Source organism: Dunckerocampus dactyliophorus, chromosome 4 (genome assembly GCF_027744805.1).
Source record: "Dunckerocampus dactyliophorus isolate RoL2022-P2 chromosome 4, RoL_Ddac_1.1, whole genome shotgun sequence".
NCBI classification, from domain to species: Eukaryota; Metazoa; Chordata; class Actinopteri; order Syngnathiformes; family Syngnathidae; genus Dunckerocampus; species Dunckerocampus dactyliophorus.
In genome coordinates, this window is record NC_072822.1 from 30,994,305 (window position 1) to 31,018,321 (window position 24,017).

Below are 24,017 nucleotides of genomic sequence, written 5' to 3' on the forward strand. Positions count from 1 at the left end.
ACTTGGTGTTTTTCTTCCTTCTTTCGGACTACAGTGCCTGACATAAATCTTGCACCTTATCCAGCTCGTAGGAACAATAAATAATAACTTCAATTTAGGTGTTCATTTGGAATCAGAAATAACTTATATGAAAGGCAATATTATAGCAAAATAAAGTCTTGTGTTATTCATTGAGGTTTATCATTTAATTGGGCCAAAAACGGTCAGATCCGCCTTCATCTAACCCCAAACATGCTTAATTATGTTCATGTCTGGTGACTGGGCTGGCCAATCCTAGATGATATTGACCTTCTTTACTATTAGGAATTTGTCGAGGTGTAAGAAGGAGCGCCATACTGCTGACGAATTTCCCCTCTCGTAATTTGGAACGTAGTGGGCAACAAGAATGTAGAGAGAACTAAACAATGGTGTTGCATTTGCCAAGGCCCGCAGCTTGCAGAAAGGATGGACAGTGGAAAAGTGGCAGAAGGTCCCAATCACCACAAATAAAGAAAAAGACCCTTTGGAACCCTTTGGAACCCAAGATTTACCCAGAAAACAGTCAAATTTGGTGGACAAGAATTGTGGCATGTGGTTTCATCCAATATGGGGATGAGAAAGAGATCTGCAGAGCGGATGGTAACATCAACAGCCTGAAGTATGAAAAAATACCTGCCCATTTACCTTCCAAATTAATGGGCAGCAGAGAAGGCAAATTCTCCAGCAGGATGACGCTCCTTCTCACTCCTTCTCATACTTAAGCTTCCACATCAAAGTTCCTGACAGTGAAGAAGGTCAAGATGCTCCCGGATTGGCCAGCCCGGTCGCCAGACATGAACATAATTAAGCATGTTTGGGGTTAAATGAAGGCGGAGGCTTGTAAGATGAAACCAAAGGATTTTGATGAAGTCTGGGAGTCGTGCAAGACTGCTTTCTTTGCCAGTCTCGATCAATTAGTTATTGAGTCATTGCTGAGACGTATGGATGAAGTCTTACATGCTCTTGGAAGTCATACAAAATAATAATTCTTCTTACCAAGGCACGCTGACTTTATGTTCTTTGTTTTTTCCTTTTTTTTTATTTTTATTTTTTTTTTAGCATGTTTGTGTTTTCAAAGAAAAATATAGTTTCCACCGTACATTTTGATATTTAACAAGACTTTTGTCCAAGCACTATCTGACCTTTCTGTCCTAATTGCTGGTAATGATAAAACTCAATGAATGATACCAGACTTTAATTTGCTATAATAAGCATAATCTAGAGCAGGGGTCACCAGGTAGCCCCCCCACGACCACATGAGGTGCCCGCAAGCCTGCTTTTCATTCAGGTTTTCAGTTAATAATGTGAGAACACTAGAAAGAAAAGTATTTCTGAAACATAAAATGTGAGTTGTGGATACCAGCATTTTGTGAATGTTTTGGTAAAACAAGCATATTTGATTGGGTTGAAATAAGGGATGAAAATCATTTCTACAAAAATGAGTAGCTTGTGGCCATTTTCATTTTCTAAAAGTAGCTCCCGCAAGAAAAAAACGTTGGTGACCCCTGGTCTAGAGGCTTTTGCCTTTCATTAAAGCAATTTCTGAATCCAAATGAGCAACTAAAAGCGAAGCTATTATGTTCCTAGATTGGAGAAGTGGCAAGACTTTAGTGAAGCAGTGTACACAAGTGTCCGTCAGTGACCATGAAATTGTGTTGTGACATTGTTGTGTAATTGCGTTGTACGAGTGTAAGTCACACGGGGGTATTCTGCGAAAGTGGCTCAACCAACCCAGGCTTTGCGCTCAAGATGCAGCCCAACAAAACCTACATTCACCCAACAGAACTAAACGGTACTGCAATGGTGTTGATCAGCAAACTTTGTCAAATCCGGTTCTCGGCTTTGTTCTCGGTGCGTGTTGATATGACGGGGGGGGTTTGACGTCGTATTATTGTACTTCCGCTCAAAGAAGCAACACTGTCGCAGCCAAGACAGCAAGGGAGGACCACTGACAGAATGCTGAGCATGTAATGCACAAGTTAACACTATGATTTATTATACTAACTATACCCTACTGGTCTTTTCATTTATCAACGCTCAACATTGCACAACTTTGACATTTTAACACTTTAACACTTATCCATTTAAAAAATAAATAAATTGGAGCAACAACTGTCTTCATCTTTGAAACATGTCTTCTTGTTATATCTCGTTGTGACCGAGAGTGTTTATTCCTCCAGCAAATATTGTAATAGAAGAAGACTGAGTACTCACACAAGGACTGTTGTGACGTGTACGTCTGCTAACATTGGCCTAATTATTAATATTTCATATTGCATTTTATTCCTGGTGCTCGTGTGAGCATATCTAGCACATTCCCTCGTCTGAAAATCTATCTCGCCTATGGGTAATATCTTCAGGGAATGCTCTTAAAAAAATGCCTCCATGTCCCCTCGGGGTCTCCATAGGTTCTCAATAAATGGTGACACCATCCCCAAATTAGCTAAACAGTGAAACAGTGGCACTTTCATAGCCGGTTTTAAGCTGAAAGCTTGGACATAACCTATTCGGGACCAGGTTATGAGTTTTGACTTAGTTACCATGGTGATAGAGCTGCTTTAAAAGAGAGCTACAGTACCTTCACTGAACAGGCAAGTCCTGCTTTCCACTCAACACAGCACACGGAGCAGTTACGTAATGCATGATAATATATGGATGGCAATGGATATGTGATGAAGAAGCAACATGATACCAATGTGGCATCAATGTGATTATTTATACCTGAATTAAATGTTTTGTTAGGAGTATTAGCGCCCCTCAGTGGGTCCTGCAGACCTGACTGGAGAAACCTCTGTGCGGTGTCCAGTTGAGTCTGCTGTTCACTTGGTCTTTGTTGTCTTCATTGTACATGTCCATGTTCCATGTCACCTCTCAAAGGTGACCATGATTGTTGCGTAGATGAAATGTACTGTTATACGCGGAACATCACACGGAATCTTTGACATATTGTGATTGAAATGCTATCGTTGTGAGGAAAAGGAAGCGGACCCTTTATTCATGGTAGTGATTAGCTTCCAAACACGAACACGCCCCTCCATGAAGCGGCCACCTGAAACGCCAGCTGAGTCGAAGAAATAACTTGGAAAGTCGTCTTTTACAGGTCGCGTGAGTGAAACTGGGAGTTAGCAAAGCCTGCTAGCGCAACTCAGGCTGTATGAGTGGGTTTACAGTGTGTTGTGTTTGCCGCTTGTTAATAAAACGATTGGAATCGCATCGCGTTTTATGTCTTCCTTGACCACATGCTCAGGCAGGATTTTGGCGATGTTCGACGTTTCTGTCCGTCTCTTTCATTCACGGACACAAAAAGCACACACTCTAAGGGCGACAAAAGTTTCTTTTATTTATTTATTTAAATATATTTTTTTTCCTTGCTTTTGAAATTTTATCTGTTAGCTTAAGTTGCTAGTTACATAGCTATGTTTAGGAACCCCCAAAAACATTTTAAATATAAATGTTTATCATCTAACCCAGGGGTGTCCAAAGTGCGGCCCAGGGGCCATTTACGGCCCGCAACTGTTTTTTTTTTAATTGGCCCTCGGCACATTCTTAAAAATACGATTAAACAATAAAATAAAAAAAACAACAGCAAAAATGGAAAAAAAGCAGTAATTTTACAAGAATAAAGACAACATATTAAGGGAGTAAAGTCATTACATTAACAGCATAAAGTTTAAATAGTACAGGAAAAATGTTGTATAATAAGCAACAAACCAAACAAAGAATTAAGTTGAAATTTTAGGAAAATTAGGTTGGATAAATGCTGTAAAGTCAAAGTATTATGAGAATCTTATATTAGTATGAGGAAAAAAATGTACAAGTAGAACATTGAAATATTGATATACATTTAAAAAAAACAGCCAAAAAGTAATATGAGGAGAAACCGTTCATAATATTAATAAGCTTTGTCACTGATAAAATGAATAAATATATCGTATATGTGTAAATATGTGTGTGTGTGTATATATATATATATATATATACACACACATTATATAAAATATTTTGTTTGGGTTTGTGTTTTAAAAAAAAAAAAACAAATGTAAAAGCGGCCCCCGCATCTTTTGATTTTTCAGTATGCGGCCCTCAGTGGAAATAGTTTGGACACCCCTGATCTAACCTCACAAGTGAATTGTCTCAATGCCTTTATTGTAATTGATAAGAGCATTAAGCAACATTTAATATAGTTTACCACTTCAATACTTACATCTTTGTGATGAAAAGCATCAAGCAGTCTGGCTGTTTACTTTCAGTAGTAATAATTCAAAAAAAAAAAAAAACTGTTTCCTTCTCGCCTTCTCTTCATCTCCACTCCACTCCAGTGGGCTAACTCTGCATCAGTTTTCTCCAAACCGTGCCAACAAGCTTGTTTCGCTCACGTCTTCCGGAATCAGCACAGTAATGTGGACGATAGTCCATTGCATGAGAATGGTCAGCCTGGTCCACCCCTGGTCACAGCTCATATGATAAAAGAAAGTTACCAAAGCAAACCATTTGCATTTTGTGTTATTTATTTATTACAAACCAAAATATGTTTTGGATAGTTGAATGTTTGAGGTTTAAAAGAAAAGCGCTCCTCTTATTTTGCAAAGGCCAAATATGTCATTTTATATTATATTATATTATATGCTTTGGATGTGGACACTCCTTTCTGGATGTGTCAATTTGGGGAGACAAAATCCAAAGGATGCTAGACAATATGACAGCCGACTTAGCTGCAAATGCATGAAACAGAGTGTAGCACACCATGGAGCAGCAAGTCTGCATGATGGGAAGCAAGAGAGCTGTGCAAAGCGCACAACACTATACAATGTATTCACTAGCTCTGAGCTGACTGTAAAATAAAGTTATTTGATGTTATTTACTGAACTGAACATACTATGTATGTGTGCATGTATGTGTGTCTACACAGTGTATATACAGTATGTATATGTATGTATATGAATACGTGCATATACATGTGTATATGTATGTATATATATATATATATATATATATATATATATACAGTATATATACACAGTATGCATATACAGTCAAACTTGTCTATTGCGGCCACTCGAGGGATACTGCAAAAGTGCCCGCTATAGACAAGTGGCCTCTATAGACAGGTTGGCGTCCAGTTTGAATGTTGACCAGTAGAGGGAAAAAAAGAATGGCGACCAGTAAAGGGCACTGTAGGACTGCGGAATAAAGTTGTACAGCACTACTGGGCTTGTTAATCTCCACCACCCACAGAACAAAGCTGTGCTAGTAATGTCTTACGCTTGTTTTTAATATTTTACTTTTTATACGGCAGAGTGTCATTACAACTTTAGTTCAACAGGAAATGGCGGGAAGTGACGGTGGGCGTCCCGAGCAGGAGAGCTTGGCTCAGTGCTAGCTGTGAGTTTGGAGAGAGTTGGGAAGTGTGTTTATGTTGGCGTGGATGTAAAGTCCTGCAGTGTTCTCCGCCATGAAAGTGCATCGGCGACGTGAGTCTCTCCTTCCCCACAACAAGCGGCATTACAGCATTGACCAGTGCACATTGTCTCACACCAGGAAATAAACGGTGTCACTTGTTACAGGCATTGGCTGGACAGCTATGTAGTGGGGCTTGTTTAACCTTTGCCTTGTGGGCAAGCAGGAAGGAGAGACGATGTTGAGAGATGTGTGTGTGTTCTGAGCTGCTGTCTGGTGGCCGCGTTCAATAAATAAAGTTGGCAGAAGCAACGGGAGAAGTTTCCTTCTTTGCTGGAGTCAGGTCGCCCTTACTACGGTTCGGAGCTGAAAATTCCACTGTAGTAGGGAATGGCAAAGATGGCTTTTTTTGTGTCGAATACAGAAGATGAGGACTTTGATGGATTTGTGGATGAGAATTGATCAAAAATAACGTGAGTACATTCTAAAATACTTCAATTAAGTACAACCGAACTCAGTTCCTGATGAACTAAAGCTGTAATGACACTCTGCCGTATTAAAAGTAAAATATTAAAAACAAGCGTAAGACATTACTAGCACAGCTTTGTTCTGTGGGTTGTGAATAATACCACTAGTTTATAAACTACTAGTTCAGTACAACTTTTATCTGCAGTCCCACAGTGCCCTCTACTGGTCAACATTATTATTATTATTTTCTCCTCCCTTTTTTTTCTTTTTTTTCCCTCTACTGGTCAACATTCAAACTGGACGCCAACCTGTCTATAGAGGCCACCCGTCTGTAGCAGCCACTTTTGCAGACTCCCTCTAGTGGCCGCTATAGCAAGTTTGACTGTATATATTCAAGAGATTCAAGAGAGTTTTATTGTCATGTGCATGGTAAAACAGCAGTTATACCATGCAATGAAAATCTTATTCTGTTCATTCTCCCAAGAAAAGAAAGAAAACACAAGAAAGAATAAGAACATAAGAAACATAAACACATAAACATAAATACCAATAAATTAAGCAACAACAACAGAAGAGACATTAATACAAGTAAATAATACAAACAAACAAATAAATAAATAAATAAATAAATAAAGTGCTATGAGTGTGTGCGTGTGTTGCGTGCGGCGTGTGCGAGTGCTTCGTTGAGAAGCCTGATGGCCTGTGGGTAAAAGCTGTTTGCCAGCCTTGTGGTCCTGGACTTCAAACTCCTGTAGCGTCTGCCTGACGGTAGGAGTGTGAATAATGAGTGTTGTGGATGTGTGCTGTCCTTGATGAGGTTGTGTGTTCTGCGTAGGACTCTAGATGTATAAATGTCTTGCAGTGAGGGGAGGGCTTCCCCAACAATGTTCTGTGAGGTCTTGATCACCCGCTGGAGTGCCTTCCTATCACGTGTTGTACAGTTACCATACCAAACAGTGATGGAGGCGGTAAGGACACTTTCGATAGTGCATCTGTAGGAGCAACTCAGGATGCCAAATTTCCTCAGTCTTCTCAGGAAGTACAGTCTCCTTTGGGACTTCTTCATAATTTGTTGGGTGTTGTGAGACCAGGTGAGGTCCTCGCTGAAGTGTGTGCCAAGGAACTTGAAGGTTTTCACCCTCTCCACCTCAGTCTCATCAATAAACAGGGGTCTATGCGGCTCCTTTTCCCTTGTTCTTGGGTCGATGATCATCTCTTTAGTCTTATCTGTATTGAGAAGGAGATTGTTATCACGACACCAAGCTATGAGGTCCGCCACCTCTCTTCTGTATGATGTTTCAACACCACCAGTGATCAGGCCAATGACTGTAGTGTCATCCGCAAATTTAATGATGCTGGTGTTGTTCTGGGAGGCCACGCAATCGTCGGTGAAGAGCGTGTAGAGGAGTGGACTCAGCACACACCCCTGTGGGGTCCCAGTGCTCACAATTCTTGAGCTGGATGTGCGGTTGTGGACTCTGACTGACTGGGGTCTGCCTGTGAGAAAGTTAAACACCCAGTTACAGAGGGAGGGTGACAGGCCAAGTGTGAGGAGCTTATTTGTGAGTTTTTGGGGGCAGACTGTATTAAAAGCAGAGCTATAGTCTATAAATAGCATTCTGACGTATGTGTCCTGGCCCTGTAGGTGAGAAAGGGCTGTGTGGATGGCAGTGTTGACTGCATCATCCGTGGACCGGTTCTGGCGATATGCAAACTGTAGAGGGTCCACAGTTGCCGGGATGCTCTTTTTGATGTGGGTCATGACTATTCTTTCAAAGCACTTCATAACAATAGGAGTGAGTGCTATAGGGCGATAGTCATTCAAGCAGGTCACGTTGCTCTTCTTGGGTACGGGCACTATGGTGGTGGACTTAAAGCAGGTTTACGCCTCGGATGCTTTGCTCGCCGGGTATTCAGCTCACCGGACCCGCAGGCTGCTGCGTTCTCCCGGCGCAGAAGAAAGGCAAAGTCTGAGAGGCTAAATGAAAGTTCATGGTGAACCCTGCCGATGTTCAAAAGTGTCTCCCTGTTGTAATGTACTGCGTGAGTGTGTTGAATGTCCAAAATGAACAATAAAATAGCAAAAAATAGAAAAACACGGGAGAGTGTCACAGAGACGTCTGCCACGGAGGGCGCCATCTTTGATTTTATATATACAGTATACAGTATATATATAAGGCCTCTTGCAGTGTGCTGTTGCTGCTGAGGTTGGGTGTAAATCAGTGATTCTTAAAAATTTTGAAAGATCCTGAGGATTATGGAACAAAAAAGTCAAGTGATAGACCCAAAAAAGCACACCTGCGCTGAGCCAGAGGATCCAATTGGCTGTCCATCAAGACAGGGCGGTCTTCCACCCACATTAAGGCCCTTACTGGTGCTGACTGCAGCACAATAACCATCAGACGGCATCTGCGGGAAAAGGGTTTAAAAAACAAATTTAATTACCCGTGTCCTTCAACGCTACAAAAGTGCCCGTTTAGACTTTGCCAGGGAGCATCAAACATGGGACATTGAAAGGTGGAAAAAAGTTGTATTCTCTGATGAGAAAAAATGTAACCTTGACGGTCCAGATGGCTTCCAACGTTACTGGCATGACAAGGAGATCCCACCTGAGATGTTTTCTACCCGGCACAGTGGAGGGGGGTCCATCATGGTCTGGGGTGCTTTTTCATTCAGTGGAACACTGGAGCTTCAGGTGGTGTAGGGTCATCAAATGGCGGCGCTTACATGCAGATGTTGCAGCGGGCATCCCTCATGACTGAGGGCCCTCGTCTGTGTGGTAACAGCTGGGTTCTTCAACAGGACAACGCTGCAGTTCACAATGCTGGCTTGACCAAGGACTTCTTCAGGGAGAATAACATCACTCTTTTGGACCATCCTGCATGTTCCCTTATTTAAATCCCATAGAGAACATTTGGGGATGGATGGCAAGGGAGGTTTATAAAAATGGCCATCAGTTCCAGACAGTTGATGTCCTTGGTGAAGCCATCTTCACCACTTGGAGCAATGTTCCCACTAGCCTCTTGGAAACACTCACATCAAGCATGCCCAAAGCCATTTTTGAAGTGATGAACAAGAATGGTGGAGCTACTCATTACTGAGTCCTACTGAGAACATTTTTTGTTCTGGTTTGGAGAGTTTTTTGTTATTTTTTGAGCGATGGTCTTAAACTTCTGATCAGCTGATAAACAGCCTATTTCGGTTTAATTGATGTTTTCAATGAATTACTTTTTCTAAATGCTTTTTGTTTCACCCCTCCTTCTTGTTTTTGCATATTGTAGCTCTACTTAAAACCTCATTATGATCCAAATGTGCAAAATACAAATTCTAGTCTAGTCTTTTTCTGAAACATATTTCACAGATGTGTTGCAAGGGATGATGTAACATGACTCACACAAAAAAGTCGACAATAATTGGCAAAACATTTTTGTGTGGTCAGAAGGGAATTTATACACAATATATTTCATAATAAAAGTAAAAGTTCATTTCAATGTAAATGTGTAATTTAATGAAAACCCCCTCATTTCTACAAGTATTTTCATGTTAAGTAACTGGTAAATTCAAGTTTATTACTGTGTAACAGACAACGTTTTTACAGTAAAATATTGAAACAACCATCAGTCTTTATTTCACTTTTATTTTTAAGGTAGAATTCTGGCAACAAAGCTTTTACTATAAACAAAATTGTTTTGTTTTTTTTACTGTGCACAATAAGAGTATACAATAATTCCTGTTTGTGTCCTGCAGACATCCAGCAGCTGATTGATCGTCAAGAAGAATGTCCCCCACAGCCTCAGGGGGGGAGCTCCACTTGGGACCGGGAGGAGCCACAGCCCCCTCACTTTAAAGAGGAGGAAGAGGAGCCAGAGCCCAACCACATTAAAGAGGAAGAGGAGGAGCCACATCCACCCTATGTTAAAGAGGAAGAGGAAGAGGAAGAACTCTCGATCACTCAGGAGGAAGAGCGTCTTCCTGGGCCAGAGGAGGCTGATCTCGCCAGGTTGCCACTGACTGTTGTCTCTGTGAAGACCGAAGACCATGAAGACAAACCACCTGAGTCCTTACTGTTTCATCACAGTCCAAGTGAGGAGAACAGAGACACGGCTTCAAGATCACCACAACACATGACAACAGAAGCTGATGGAGACCACTGTGGAGGATCACAAGCAGACAACCTCTTAGCTCCACTATCAGATAGTGACGACACAATGTCACACTCTCCTGAAGAAGAAGACAACTACAACAACCAAGAGTCTTTGAGCATCGATACAGACTGTGAAGTTGATATGACGACTCACACTGACAACAAACACTCTGAATGCTCTAAAAAGAAGACAGGTAAACATTTTAACTGCACAGTGTGTGATAAAAGATTTTCTCGTAAGTGTAATTTGACTCGACACATTAGAACACACACAGGTGAAAAATCTTTTAGTTGCTCAGTCTGTGGTAAACGTTACCCTGAGAAGGCAAGTATGGTATCACACATGAGAACACACACAGGAGAAAAACCTTTTACTTGCTCTGAATGTGGTAAAAGTTTCACTCTGAAAGTAACCTTGGTAATCCATATGAGAACACACACAGGAGAAAAACCTTTCAGTTGCTCAAAATGTTCTCAAAGTTTCACACAAACGGGAAATTTGGCTTCACATATGAAAACACACACAGGAGAAAAACCTTATTGTTGCTCAAACTGTTTTAAACGTTTTAGTAAAAAGGCAAATATGGTATCGCATATGAGAAGACACAGAGGAGAAAAACCTTTTAGTTGCTCAACCTGTGGTAAAAGTTTCACTGAAAAGGCAAGTATGGTATCACACATGAGAACACACACAGGTGAAAGACCTTTTACTTGCTCAAAATGTTTAAAAAGTTTCACTCAAAAGGTACATATGGTATCACACGTGAGAACACACACAGGAGAAAAACCTTTTACTTGCTCAGACTGTGGCAAAAGCTTTGCTACCAAATCAAATGTGGCGAAGCACATGAGAACACACAGGAGAAAAACATTTTAAAATTGTTGTAACACATTACATCGGAAGTCCTCTTTGAACAGACATATGCAGAGTCACAGGTAGTCTCCTATAGTTTTATTTGACTGCTGTAATCCTAAATGCTGTTACTGATGAAGTCACTTGCTGTTCAATTACTTCCAGATTCAGTCTGTAAAGTAGTGATTTGATTCCTTTGTTTGTATGAGTCACACATTTAAGTGAATCGAGTCACCCGTCACAGAGCGCATGATTTGATTTTGCCCAACAAACAATTGTATGAAATAAAAGGGAATAATTATATTATTTTGTTGATATTGTTACATTGTCTTGTATAATTGTATCATATTGATTTACAAACATATTTAAATTTATGTTGACAAATAAGTGTATTGATACAAATAATCTTTGTTTGGCTTAACATTTTTGGCAGGTATTTTATTCTGATTATAATCATGATCAACAAATTAAAGGCAAAATGACTAAATTATTCAATTTTAACAAGTAGCTATCAATATCAATGATACCGGCTCTGTAGTGACTTTCAAATGTTCAGTATGGCATCGCCCTTTAACTCTCTGCCAGTCTCCTCCAAATGAAAAACTAAGCCCCCGTAATATATTTTGTCTGATACTGTATTTTACTGTGGGAAATGAATGCACCACTTAACAGGTTTGGATGTGTCTGTCAGGATCTGAGTATTGTTTTCCAATGTATCTGTTCAAGGAGTGGTTGTCAACTGGTTTGGCTGCGGGACCCAATGGCAAGTTGCGACCCAAATTGCGGATTGTTTTTATTTTTATGTAAACGTCTCCAATATTTAATTAACCCAAAATGTAAAATTAAAAAGACTGATTGCAATGGTTATGTGGCTGCCTAGAGGGCGCTAACTTTTAAACGTATTGCAAACATATCCTGCTGTCTTCCTAGTATGTTAGGGAGCACACACGTGCTCAGGAGCCTTTGCTAAATGCTGGTGGTGTCATTTTGAGCCAGCTGCAAACAGGCCCTTCAATGAAAACACATGAAAGTGCAGTTTTGAGTTTGAGGTAGTGCAAAATAACACGTTGTGCCAGCACAAAACAAGTTTCGTCATCAGTTCAGCAGCAATATGCTCTTTTCCACATATTCATAAATTATTTGGAAAAAAAGTGAGGTTTCGATTACATGTTTTATCTGCGGTGCTGAATCATTTGCACATGGACCTGGAGTTAAAAATCGAGCAAGTCCAGTTGCTCTGATTCTGATTCAATGTACTTACAAAAAAGCAACACGGGTGTCTGCTGGGTCATCATAATTATCACATGTCGCTTCAATTATATTCACTCATGTTAGTGGTGAAACATTTTTAAATCATTTAGTTTCAGCATGAAATGCCAAATCCTTAAAGGAAAACTGCACTTAGTTTGGAATTTTGCCCATCCACAATCCTTAGTGAAACATGACTGTCATGTCTTCCCCTTTTCTGAATGCTCCAAAGAAAGAAAGCGAGTTAGCATGGAGAGCTAACAATGCACGTAACAGGACACACACATTTTAACTATAAAAAACCCCACCATATTAAGTACCTGTACATTAACCAAGCCACAGTGACATTGTTTTTGTAGCAGCTAACACAAAGAACTCTATTTTTCTGCCGTAGTAACTACAGCCCGACCGATTGATATACACAGGATAGATACAGTACATGAACATAAATTCTTCTAATACCCAAAATACGATTCAACACAAAGAAGCAGAAGACTACTAAATAAAAATAAGGAAGTTTAATTAGTAACACTGTCAACATAAGGACATGCCTCTTTTTGATTTACTTTTAGGTGTTGCCATAAATTTGTAGTGTTGTTTGCTTTGCTGGTCCTGGAGCCCTGGCTGACTCGCACACTGCACATGTTGCATCTAACACAGGGGTCACCAACCTTTTGGAAACCGAGAGCTACTTCTTGGGTACTGATTCATGCGAAGGGCTACCAGTTTGAAACACACTTGCCAATTTGCTCAATTTACCTTTAACTATACACTACCGGTCAAAAGTTTTAGAATACACCACAAATTACTTTCTCTAGAGGAAAAACCTACAGTTTTAAGTGTTAAAATGGTCTGTAGCTCTTCCATTGTTAATTCCCAACAAATTACTTTCTCCGGTACAATGCTGTTCAACTGACGTTCACGAGGGTATAGTACCACAGTGTACTCCAAACACTGTTTTTATGCAGACAGAGGAGGTAGTAAGTACTCCAGAACTTGTTGACACACTTTTTGGTCGCGGAAACAGACATTTTTGTATAATTCACATTATTTTTCAGTTTTGGGTAACCTTGCCTTTTTTTAAACCTCTGACCACTTACCTTTGTTCCATTTCAAGCTATTAATGAACTTGAACGACTTGAAAGTCAATAAATAACAATAAACATTGGGGTGTTCCAAAACGTTTGACCGGTAGTGTATGTACGTAATTATTAATAATTAATGATAATCATACACTCATCATGGTACATGGATAGTTTGGATTTTTTTTCCACTGCTGATGAGGTTGTCTGCAGTGTAGTCCATTAACAGTGACTTACCCCCCACTTTGTCCCATGAGCAGAGTTCCTGTGCGATTTCGGTGAAGAGGAACGTAGTTCCGGTTAGTTGCTGGGGTCACTTAAGAGTTTGGCTTCTCAAACCAATATGCATTCAAAAGAGTAATACATTTGCATCACAAAACTGTTGCTAACAAAAAGTCAGACTTCTTACTCTGATTTCTTTTCACATTAATTTTCACTCCGTTCGAATAACTACATGCTCTTGCCTGCACATTATTGTGCGTTTCACACCATCGAAACCTCCCATTTATATTGTTACGTGTATTTTAGACAAGACAAGGACGTGCCCGTCAAGCGAGAATACTTCCAGACCTGGAGAGCGACAGCACAGCAGCAGAGTGAGTACAAATTCACACTCAGCAAAAGTCCACAGGATGAAGAGTGAGCAGCAGCAACACTCACTCCATTCGAACGCCGTTGTTGTCTAGGTGATGAACCAATGCACAGAGTGAATTCTCTTCCTGCCTGTTGGAAGAGAGACAATGAAAGCAGACATGCGTTCACATGTTCATGTGACTCATTTATTTCTTATCTTGACACTGCTTTTGTCTAAACGTCATTTAATGTCGCAAGATCTCGGGACACCCTTACTTGTAGCTTTTTATTTAGACAAATGCAAACACAACAAATATGCCATCAATTTGAAGTAAATTTCCAAGATGTAATAGTGACAGAAGTGTCACGATGCGGCGTAAGCCGGTGTTCGGATCCCAAGATGCAGAGACAACACACTCGGATGTGAACAAAAGAGTTTAATACAGAATAAACTCCACAGGCATAAAAAGATATACAAAAATCAGTCAGACAACAAAAAGACAGCAGGCAGAGCGGTGGGCAGGCGAGGAGCAAAGAACAACCGGGCAACAAATGTTCTTCCCTGCCATGCTGAAGAGGACCAGGTGAGTGTGTACGGGTAGCTCCGCCCATGATGGTTTACCAGCGTACTGCAAGAGATGGCAGACAGAGCTGCATCAGACCAGCGGGCGGCCGATGGGAGGATTTATTCCTGGCACAGACAGAGCAGGCAGCCACCAACTCCCTGATGTCCGATGTCATAGAAGGCCACCAAATCTCTGAGCCACCATGAACTGTGTGCCTGACTCCTGATTGGCTGGCCAGCTTGGACAAGTGTCCCCATTGTAGCACTTCTGACCTCAATTCAGGTGGCATGAACAGTCCGCCCCCCCCTTGAACCTGGTCTGGCCTCATAATCAACCTCACACGTTTTGAGTTATAATTTTGTAAGATTTTAAGATCCCCGATACCGCTCTTTCCATTGACTCTTTATCATACCGATACAGTTTGGCTCTGTGACTCGGACCGCTGCTTTGGACACTCTTCTCTCCACCTCCCGCTGGAGACCCCCCAACACTCAAGCTACAGGCACAATAGTCTCCGGGGTCTTGTCCACCAAAGATTCTAGAGAAGGCATTGGGCTTGACATTGCATGAACCAGGGCTGTAAGTAATGGAGAAGTTGAATCGCGTCAAGAACAGGGACCAACGTGCCTGGCGGGAATTGAGTCGCTGCCACCACAGATGGCATGGCCGAGCCCTCCGACCAATGCCTCCACTACTACAGTGCAAGAACAATGGCCAGCAACTCCCTATTGCCCACGTCATAGTTATCCTCCACAGTGGTGAGGCAACGCGAGCATAATGTACACGGGTGGAGCCTCTGGTTGACCGGGGACTGCTCGGACAGGACTGCTCCCACTACTGTATCTGACGCATCGACCTCTATAAAAAATTGCAAGGAAGGGTCAGGATGGAAGAGTACGGGTGCAGTAGTAACAAAACCTTGAGTCTAGCAAAGGCCGCCTCAGCTTCTGGAGACCACACAAACGGGCTCTTAGTGGATGTTAGCCTTGTGAGAGGTTTCGCCTTGCTACTAAAATTGCAAAAAAACCTTCTGTAGAGGTTTGGAAACCCCTGGGAAACTCTGCTTTCTTCATGTGGGAGGAAGCCAATCCTTCATACTGTGTCACACACCGTGGGGTGTGAGCCAAAAATCATGGTACAGCTTGTTGCCCCTTTGTTCAAATAGACAGATACACTGATGCCATATTACAAATGATTTTATAACAGTGTTTGGATCAGATAGTTGATCAGGTCTCCTTTTTCTATTACAAATCCGGGGCCCAGCTGGTGGAATCTCAGGCTGCCCAAAGAGAAGTGCACACCATCAAAACAAGTCTCTCATGCTATTTTCTAAAGTGTTTAAATGTTTCCAATATGAAATTAAATCTAAATTAAAGTCCATCAAGAAGAATTTAAGTTGAATCTGTTTCCCCAGAGAGAGCGGTAATCACACTGGAATCACATTGCTACAACACATATCCATCCCTGTCCATATACCGTATAGCCATGCATTACAGAACTGATTTGTTGTACAATAGAACCCTATACTGTACTAACACCTGTACTGACTGATCATTATACTAAAAATAATTCATAAAGGCACCTTAAAAATAGATATCTCATTAATGTAGCTCCTTATTACATGCCATTGTTACCCAATTGCTCTATCTAGTGGAGTACAAAAAAAGCATGTTTTTAAAAGGTACAGCAGGAGGTCATGGTACATACTGTATATTTACAAAGAAATATAATAAAAATGGATGGATGGATCACACAATAGTCCCAAAAAGGACAACACATAGTCATTGTTTCCAAAATCTTATGTTTGCTTCACAGGGCAGTTCCTAGCTCAGTATTGAAGCAGATGTAAGTGTCGCAAGGTTAGAGGAGACTATTTGACTTAGACTTTAGGTACATGTACAACACTATTCTATAACATTGTCACAACACAAACACAATTTCATGATCAATGACAGGGCTGGGGCCAGGATTTCTGGGCCTCATTAAAAAAAAATTTAAAAAAAGGGGGCGGGGGGAACAAATTCCCCCCCATGTTGTGCCACAATTATTAAATGACACTTCTGTAATCTAAAAGAAGGAAGGTAAAGAAAAGTCTACAATCCATGTTACCCTCAACCAAATAGTGCAGTTGCTCTTATTAACAGCACATGAACTTAAAGAAGATTAGCATGTAATACAAAAAACACCATGTTGTCTACAACCAATCACGGTTGTTTTGCTGCTGTTAGTAGCAGGATATTAACTCATAAGAGAATCTGGTATCATACACAAAGCAGATCATATTTTTCACCTGTAACCAGATTTTCACACACACTAGTCATAAAGACATTTATTCTCCATTGTGTGTCCGCATGTGAACTGTCAAACCTTTCCTACAAGAAAAGCTTTCCTCACAAACTGAGCATCTAAAAGTTTGCTCACTTTTGTGTGTCTGTACATGTGTAATCAAATGCCTTTTAAGAGTAAATACTTCAGCACAAAGTGAACAACTGAAGAGTTTCTCTCCCGTATGTTTCCTCATGTGATACGTCAAACTGCTCCTCTTGTGAAAGCTTTCACTACAAACTGAGCAACAAAATGTTTTTTCTGCTGTGTGCCTTCTCACATGTTTTACTACAGTTGACTTACAAGCAAATCGTTTACCACAAACAGAACAGCTGAAAGGTTTTTCTCCTGTATGTCTTCTCATATGTAATACCATGTGTGAACTTTGAGAGAATTTTCGATCACAAACTGAACAACCAAATGGTTTTTCTCCTGCGTGTTTCAGCATGTGATACGTCAAACTGCTCCTGATGGAAAAGCTTTGACTGCAAACTGAGCAAGTGAAAGGCTTTTCTCCCGTATGGGATCTCATGTGTGCTACCATCCGTCCACTTATGGAGAATCCTTTACCACAAACTGAGCAACTGAAAGGTTTTTCTCCTGTGTGTTTCAACATGTGACACTTCAAACTGTACCTTCTTGAAAAGCGTTCGCTACACACTGAGCAAACAAATGGTTTTTCTCCTGTGTGCGTTCTCATGTGTGATGCCATATTTACATGCTGAGAGAATCTTTTGTCACAAACTGAGCAACTGAAAGGTTTTTCTCCTGTGTGTGTTCGCAGGTGTGTTACCATGTCTGCATTTCGAGAGCATGTTTTACCGCAAATTGAGCAACTAAAAGGTTTTTCTCCTGTGTGTTTCAACATGTGATACTTCAAACTGTAACTGTTTGAAAAGCGTTGGCTACAAACTGAGCAAACAAATGGTTTTTCTCCTGTATGCGTTCTCATGTGTGATACCACAGCTGGCTTTCCAGAAAGATTTTTACCACACACGGAACAACTAAAAGTTTTTTTTTGCATTCTCAGATCACCTTCACAGTCTGTATTGCTGCTCAAAGGTTCTTGGGTGTCGTCATCCTCAGGACAGTGTGACGTTGTGTGGTGACTATCTGATAGTGGGGCTAAAAGGTTGTCTGCTTGTCTCTGCACTTGATCTTTAATCTTCACAGACACACCAGTTAGTGGCACTCCCTCCTGCGTGATCCAGAGTTCCTCCTCATCCTCTTTTACATGGGGGAGTTGGGGATCCTCTTGCTTGAAAGTGGAGGTCCCCCCCTGCGACTGAGGAAGACATTCTTCTTGATGACCAATCAGCTTCTGGACGTCTGAAGGACACCGCCAACGTAAGGACTCAGGTGGTTTGTCTTCATGGTCTTCAGTCTTCACAGAGAGACCTGTCAGTGGCAACTTGGTGTGCTCATTTGCGACGGCCCTTGAAGATCCTCGCCCTAGAAGATCCTCGCCCTCCTGTGTGATTTGCAGTTTCTCCTCTTCCTCTTTAACATGGGGGGGCTGCAGATCCTCCTGTTTCCAATTGGAGCTCACCCCCTGAGGCTGAGTGGGATGTTCTTCTTGACAACCAGTCAGCTGATGGATGCCTGCAGGACACAAAAAACACAAAAACAACTTGAGATGTTTCTCCTGGAACTCTTTACTGCCTTCTATGTACTTTATGTGTGTTTAGTGTTTCATGGACATTATTTGAGTGTCTGACAGAATCACAGACCGCTGTTTACATGGCTTAGTTTAGACTGAGCCAAGTGGAATTAGAATAACAAAAAATATTAAATATTTGTTTCAGTGGACATTCAGATACTACAAACCCAAACATACATTTTCAGTAAAGATGTGCCTTAAATCTTGTGGACATCAAACAGTGATAGGTGTGATGTTGAATAAATAAATGTCTATATTTGTCACAATTTGAAGTTAAACTATGTAAAAATATCATTCAACCTGAACAAGCGGATTAGCATTCACGGCTTTCATTCACCCCTGTCTCGCACACACGTACATGTCCGTGACACGCGTACGTACACAACAGTAGTGTCAGAAGCGACCCACAATTTGGAGTCATTGTGTGGTTATTAGGGGTTATTGGATGAGATGAAAAAGTTATTTCTTGCTTGGAGAAAAGCTATCTCGCGAGAAAATGGCAGCCGTACTCCAATCAGACCATGGCATCGATACTATGAATACTGTAATATGGAAGCGGTAGTGTGCAAGGCATTACATTAAGTGTTTTACACACACTATCAATTTTGCAGTCCAAACTTTCTATTAACACCTCCGATAAAAGGGAAGTGTCGCTCCCCGAGTTGGGTATGAACGACTCTGATACTGGCTCGTTAGCATCTATTGTTCTGGCTTGGCCCTGGGTCCACCTCATTTGCAAGACTAAGAGCTGTGGGTTTTGGTCTCAGTAACCTGCTGAACACAGGGTCCAAATTAAACCTCAAACCACCATTCCGATTCAATGATGGGTTCTGTTCTTTGACAAAAATAGCTTCCTTTACTCCTCTTTCAAAACATCTGTTTTCTTTGGCCAAAATCTTTACCTCGCTGTCCTCAAAAGAGTGATTGGTAGCTTTAAGGTGTAGATGTACTGCTGATTGAGGACCACTAGAATTGCCCCTGCGATGTTGATAAAGCCAACTCGATGGACAACTCCTGTACGACTGAGAGCCTACACAGACGCACCATAGATTGTGTGTTTTTGTGTGTGTCAGTGAATAAAATAAATGCAAAAATCCTTATATTTATTGACGCAATACATCATTGGACAATTTTGCCCACTATTTCAGAAACGGTAGCTTTGTTAACTTTTCTAACTTTTCACTGCTACAAAATCCTCAGCAAACAATCATATCTGTGCTTGTGGTTAAAGACGATGTAGTTGCAGATGCAGATTTTATGACACCCTTACTTTATTACCATTATTAGACAAGGATGTGCGCCGCTCTTATTTTGAAGGACGGAAGTTTGACGTGTATGTGGAAATGTGTTTTGACTGTTGCGAAGGCCTCGGTCACAAGCCACCGTGCGCATCTTTATTCCGTGCGTTTTGGATGCCACGGCCACCACTTTTTTCTGAAACCATGGGGAGGGAGTGGCAAGAGCAGGAAGGGCACACGTCACTCGCACGGTTGCGGAAGATGTAAATATGTGGCCCACATGCCATGCCTGGCTGTGAGCGGTTGCATGCATCGTGCCTCAAGATGCCGCCCATTCCAGCACAGAGATTCCGGGTTGTAATGCTGCAACTTGCAAAATTTGGGTTCAACGCTCAAGTCATCGTGTGGCAGATGGGTGGGATACTCGCCCCCCCATCCAGCTCAGACTTCATCACATGTCCACCATGTGACCAAACACATGGTGGACATGTGTTGGGGGGGTTTATAACAGTAATTGCTCAAATGTTGCTTGTTATTATTATATTACATTCATTACCAAACATGTCTCAAACATGTTATTTCACTGCTAAAATGCAAATAAAAAGGAGGGAATTGTGACCTTTTTCATCATTTGTGCATACAACTCCACAAAACAACGATCAGAGCTGTGTTAACAAAAAACGTCAAGACCTTCAGGGAGTGCAGCTTATTGTGTTTTACTGAAACATGGCTAACAGCTAGTGTCCCAGATGCTACTATGGAGCTACCAGACCTCAGCACAGTCAGAGCGTACAGGGACACAAGTGCCTGTGGGGTAAGCGCAAAGGAGGGGGACTTGCACTCTGTGAACGATGGTGTCATACTGGGCATGAAAACATTAACATGTCCATCTGCAGTAGGGACATCAAACTCCTGGCTGTATGCTTACGTCCCGACTACCGTATTTTCACGACCATAAGGCGCACTTAAAAGTCTCAAAATTTTGTCCAAAATGGACGGGGTGCCTTATCATGCTTTATGTGTGCATCGAGTTTCAAAAACTGCAAGTGTTGCTGTGTGACTTTGATGAGCGCTCCGCTCGACTGACTGGGAGCATCTCCTGCCGACACGCTGCTTATATATAGGAAAGGCGGACGTGACTGAGGACAGCATGCAGACGGGAAAGAGGACGCTAAAGGCCCGCCCCCAGTGGTACAGTATATAGGTATATTTTATGAAACGCGCCATCTATCCATTCGGGCAAGGACTACCCGCAGCAACATCCAGCAGCAACATCCAGCAGATTACAAGGAAAGCTGCCATCTTCCGCTCCTACTGCAGTAAAAACATTGCAGACAAACACATCCAGCCCAACCACATCACCAACATGGACGACGTGCCGCTCACTTTCGACATCCCGCTGAACCACACTGTAGAAAAGAAGTGGACCAGCACGACCAGCAAAAAAAAGTTTGAAACTCTTACTTGTCACCGAGAGTGAGCGTGAGCTTGCGTATAGCAACAACTAGTGTAAAGTAGCTGGGTTTGCTTGGTTTAGCGGAGCATGCTAATACGGCTGTGTGTGCGCCACTCAGGCTGCATGAGTTGTGCTTTAGCGCTTGTTAATGTAACCCAGGGTTTTAGGTTGGCCGATGACTTTGTGCAACTTGTGTGTGAAATAGGGACGACAGCCACGTCAAGAGAAACTCGGATAGCTTTCTCACTTAGCCATAGTCAAAACACATTTTCAACACACATCACACTTCCGGCATTCAAAATAAGAGTGGTGCACATCCTGTCTAATCATGGTAATAAAATAAGGGTGTCATTAAAAACAGCTTACATTAATAAAGATATTACTTACATCTTCTTTAACCACAAGCACGGTTATGATTGTTGAGGATTTTGTAGCAATTAAAAATTTGCGAAGCCACATCCGTTTCTGAAATACAATATTGCATCAATAAATGTAAGGATTTTTGCATTTATTCTACATCTTGTTATTATATTCATCAACTCAAAAAACACAATCTACAGTGGTAAAATAAGTGTACAAAGTAAAAAAACTGAACTTAAGAAAAATTTTGAATTTGGGAAAGGAATTTGAGAAAAAATAAAACGGATTTCAGAGCATCCTACGTAAGGATGTTGTTCTGCAAGAAATGTATGCTGCTTTGCCCATTTGCGGGACTAATCTTTCAACTCAAGTCACAACACCATAAATATTTTCCTATTTAAAAAAGAAAAAAAAGCACAAACAAAGCAACATACAAAAACATGCAATCACTCTGTGGCTCAAGAAGTCCTGATCGAGGGGAGGGAAGGGCAGCGGGACTGGTGTGGTGAATGTGCAGGTTACAGCTTGTCCCCAGAAGTGTTTTGGAGTTACTGGAATGTGTATTTGCTGAGTTTTGATAAATTTACTTGTGTTTAAGTATAGTGTAGTTTATAGTTAAGACATCCCCCCAAGTTTCACTTTCGTTTCCAGGTCATGTGATTGTTGCAGCGACTGTTGATAAGTGGTTGTTGCTTGTTGTTGAATTGAATCATCCAGAAAGAGTGCCCACGTCTGAAAAATAACTATCTTATAGAATATATATATATATATATATATCTATATATATTCTATATTAGATATATTCATATCTTTTAAGCAACTAACATTCAGTCATCCATAACATTTTGTTTTTTACCAGATTAACAAATAACACAAAAACACAAATGGTTTGAATTTGCTTTGGTAACTTTCTTTTACCATATGAGCTGCGACCCTTGTCTTTACACAAGCGGCTGTTTTGCTCTTCCTCTTTCTTCGTTTATCTTTCACATTCTTTCTTCTACTCTGACTTGAGCTCCGCTGCTTTCGTCAAGCTAACAATCATGGCGGCTCTTTGTTTGCTTTGTTCAGCATGGGCTGCTAATTTCAACTAAACTAAACTAAACTCTCTTTTCGAGGTTTAAGCCTCCAAAAAGACGTTGTTGGAAACTTCAACTCGCTCACCGTTTTCTAAAGTTCGGGGCTCTTTCTCCGTTGATGATTTGCTGGGAGTTGATTCTCTTCCGCCTTCTCTTGGACTGGACGTCGCCATCTTAGCATAGCAGTGGTTCATCTTCTATCACGTCTTCAATCTTCACTTCAGATCGCACTCTAATGCTCCAACTTTCCGTTTTGTGAGCACAACAAAAGACGAATCTCTGAGGTAGTCCTTGCTGTCTTTGTTGTGAATCTATATAACTGTTTTATCGTAATTTCAAACTGTCGGGAGAAAACACAGTACAGCTTGGGTTCAACCACGTGACCAAGAGGAGGGCGCGTCACTTCCGGTGAGGGGTGAGCGCAAGCATACGATACAATATACATAGTATATTGTGCATAGTTTGCGCAATATTTTGGCGACGAAAGCGAATATAACGGTACATTTCATTAAATAATTTGCCCTAATTTTGTGAGTTTTGAAAACAAGACGATCGAAAAGCAGTGAAAGCTCATCTTCAGCGTCAGACAAGAATGAAAATAATGCTTACACCAAATCAGTCTGCATGAATACATTCCTGTAGAAGTCCTGCGTCGTTTCGCAGCACTGTTTGGGAAAGCGCGAGCTCCATAGCCAAGTTTCATCCGGATTTTAAGCACTATTGGTTGACTGCCAGAAGCTAGCAAGCCCCATTTGGAAGACCTCCGTGGCACATCGCTGGATACTCTTCCAGGTGAAACACCTTTCAGTTTTGTGCTGGGAGAACCAGTTTAGAGAGGGGCCAGGGACACCTCGGCGGTGAGGAATCATCATAGGGCGGCAGGCAGGAGTGGACTAGAACAACAATTTGGCAGTGGACTTTTTGGACCAGACCGGCCCACTGCAGTCCACGCGCATATATGCAAACATACAAACACACAAGCCAACGTCACAATATATTCTATAGCCGTGGATACATAAATGAGAAGTAAATAATTTATCAATGGGCACACTGGGCTGCTGGTGTCTCTGGTGAGATCATGTCCACATGGGATCATAAATCTGGGCAGGAAAAGTAGAACAATTGTGTAGAATGGTTCTGAACGATATTACATGCAAAAAATGAGGGTGCAATTAGTCAATACTCTGACTAATTGCTAAAATATGGAAAACAATAATGCACGTCTATTTTTTATTACATATTTGATGGACATTCCCCGCGTCCCTGCGCACTGTCGCCTCTGCATTCGTGCGTATGTGATTTTCATCCATGCGCTGTCCTTAAAGTCTCAAAATGTCTCCAATATTCAATGAAATCCTAATTAAAATCCATCAGGAAGAATTTAAGTTGATGTCTGTTTCCCTCGAGAGAGATCTAACTCAGAAACACATTTTCTTAAGTGTGGAGCTGGCCCTTTGCTCTCTGGAAAAATTCCCAAGTGCCGAGCTGGTGAGAAATAATAATAATTAAAAAAAGGTCAGGTTGAATCCAATTTTGAGTTTTTCTTCCAG

At 41.3% G+C, this 24,017-nt stretch overlaps 2 protein-coding genes across 5 annotated transcripts in view; one reads left to right on the forward strand and one right to left on the reverse strand.

Annotated features, from left to right (window-relative positions):
- LOC129179201 (zinc finger protein 436-like) overlaps positions 1-18,535 on the forward strand; it is a 24,616-nt gene extending 6,081 nt beyond the window's left edge. For 2 of the 4 annotated variants that reach the window (XM_054772114.1, XM_054772115.1), the window contains exon 3: positions 9,631-11,930. In XM_054772114.1, coding sequence (XP_054628089.1) covers positions 9,631-10,904 — 1,274 coding nt within the window. In that variant the 3' untranslated portion in view covers positions 10,905-11,930. Of the gene's footprint in view, positions 1-9,630; positions 11,931-13,738 lie in introns of those variants that run through there. The other 2 variants (XR_008569923.1, XM_054772116.1) reach the window with 2 other exon arrangements.
- On the reverse strand, positions 13,434-22,841 carry LOC129179218 (gastrula zinc finger protein XlCGF57.1-like). The gene is made up of 2 exons (XM_054772165.1): positions 22,553-22,841; positions 13,434-18,276 (listed from the first exon to the last, which is right to left on the reverse strand). Exons 1-2 carry the CDS (start codon positions 22,659-22,661, stop codon positions 16,679-16,681), a joined length of 1,707 nt encoding a protein of 568 aa, XP_054628140.1. The 5' UTR covers positions 22,662-22,841; the 3' UTR covers positions 13,434-16,678.
- Positions 22,842-24,017: the final 1,176 nt, after the last annotated feature.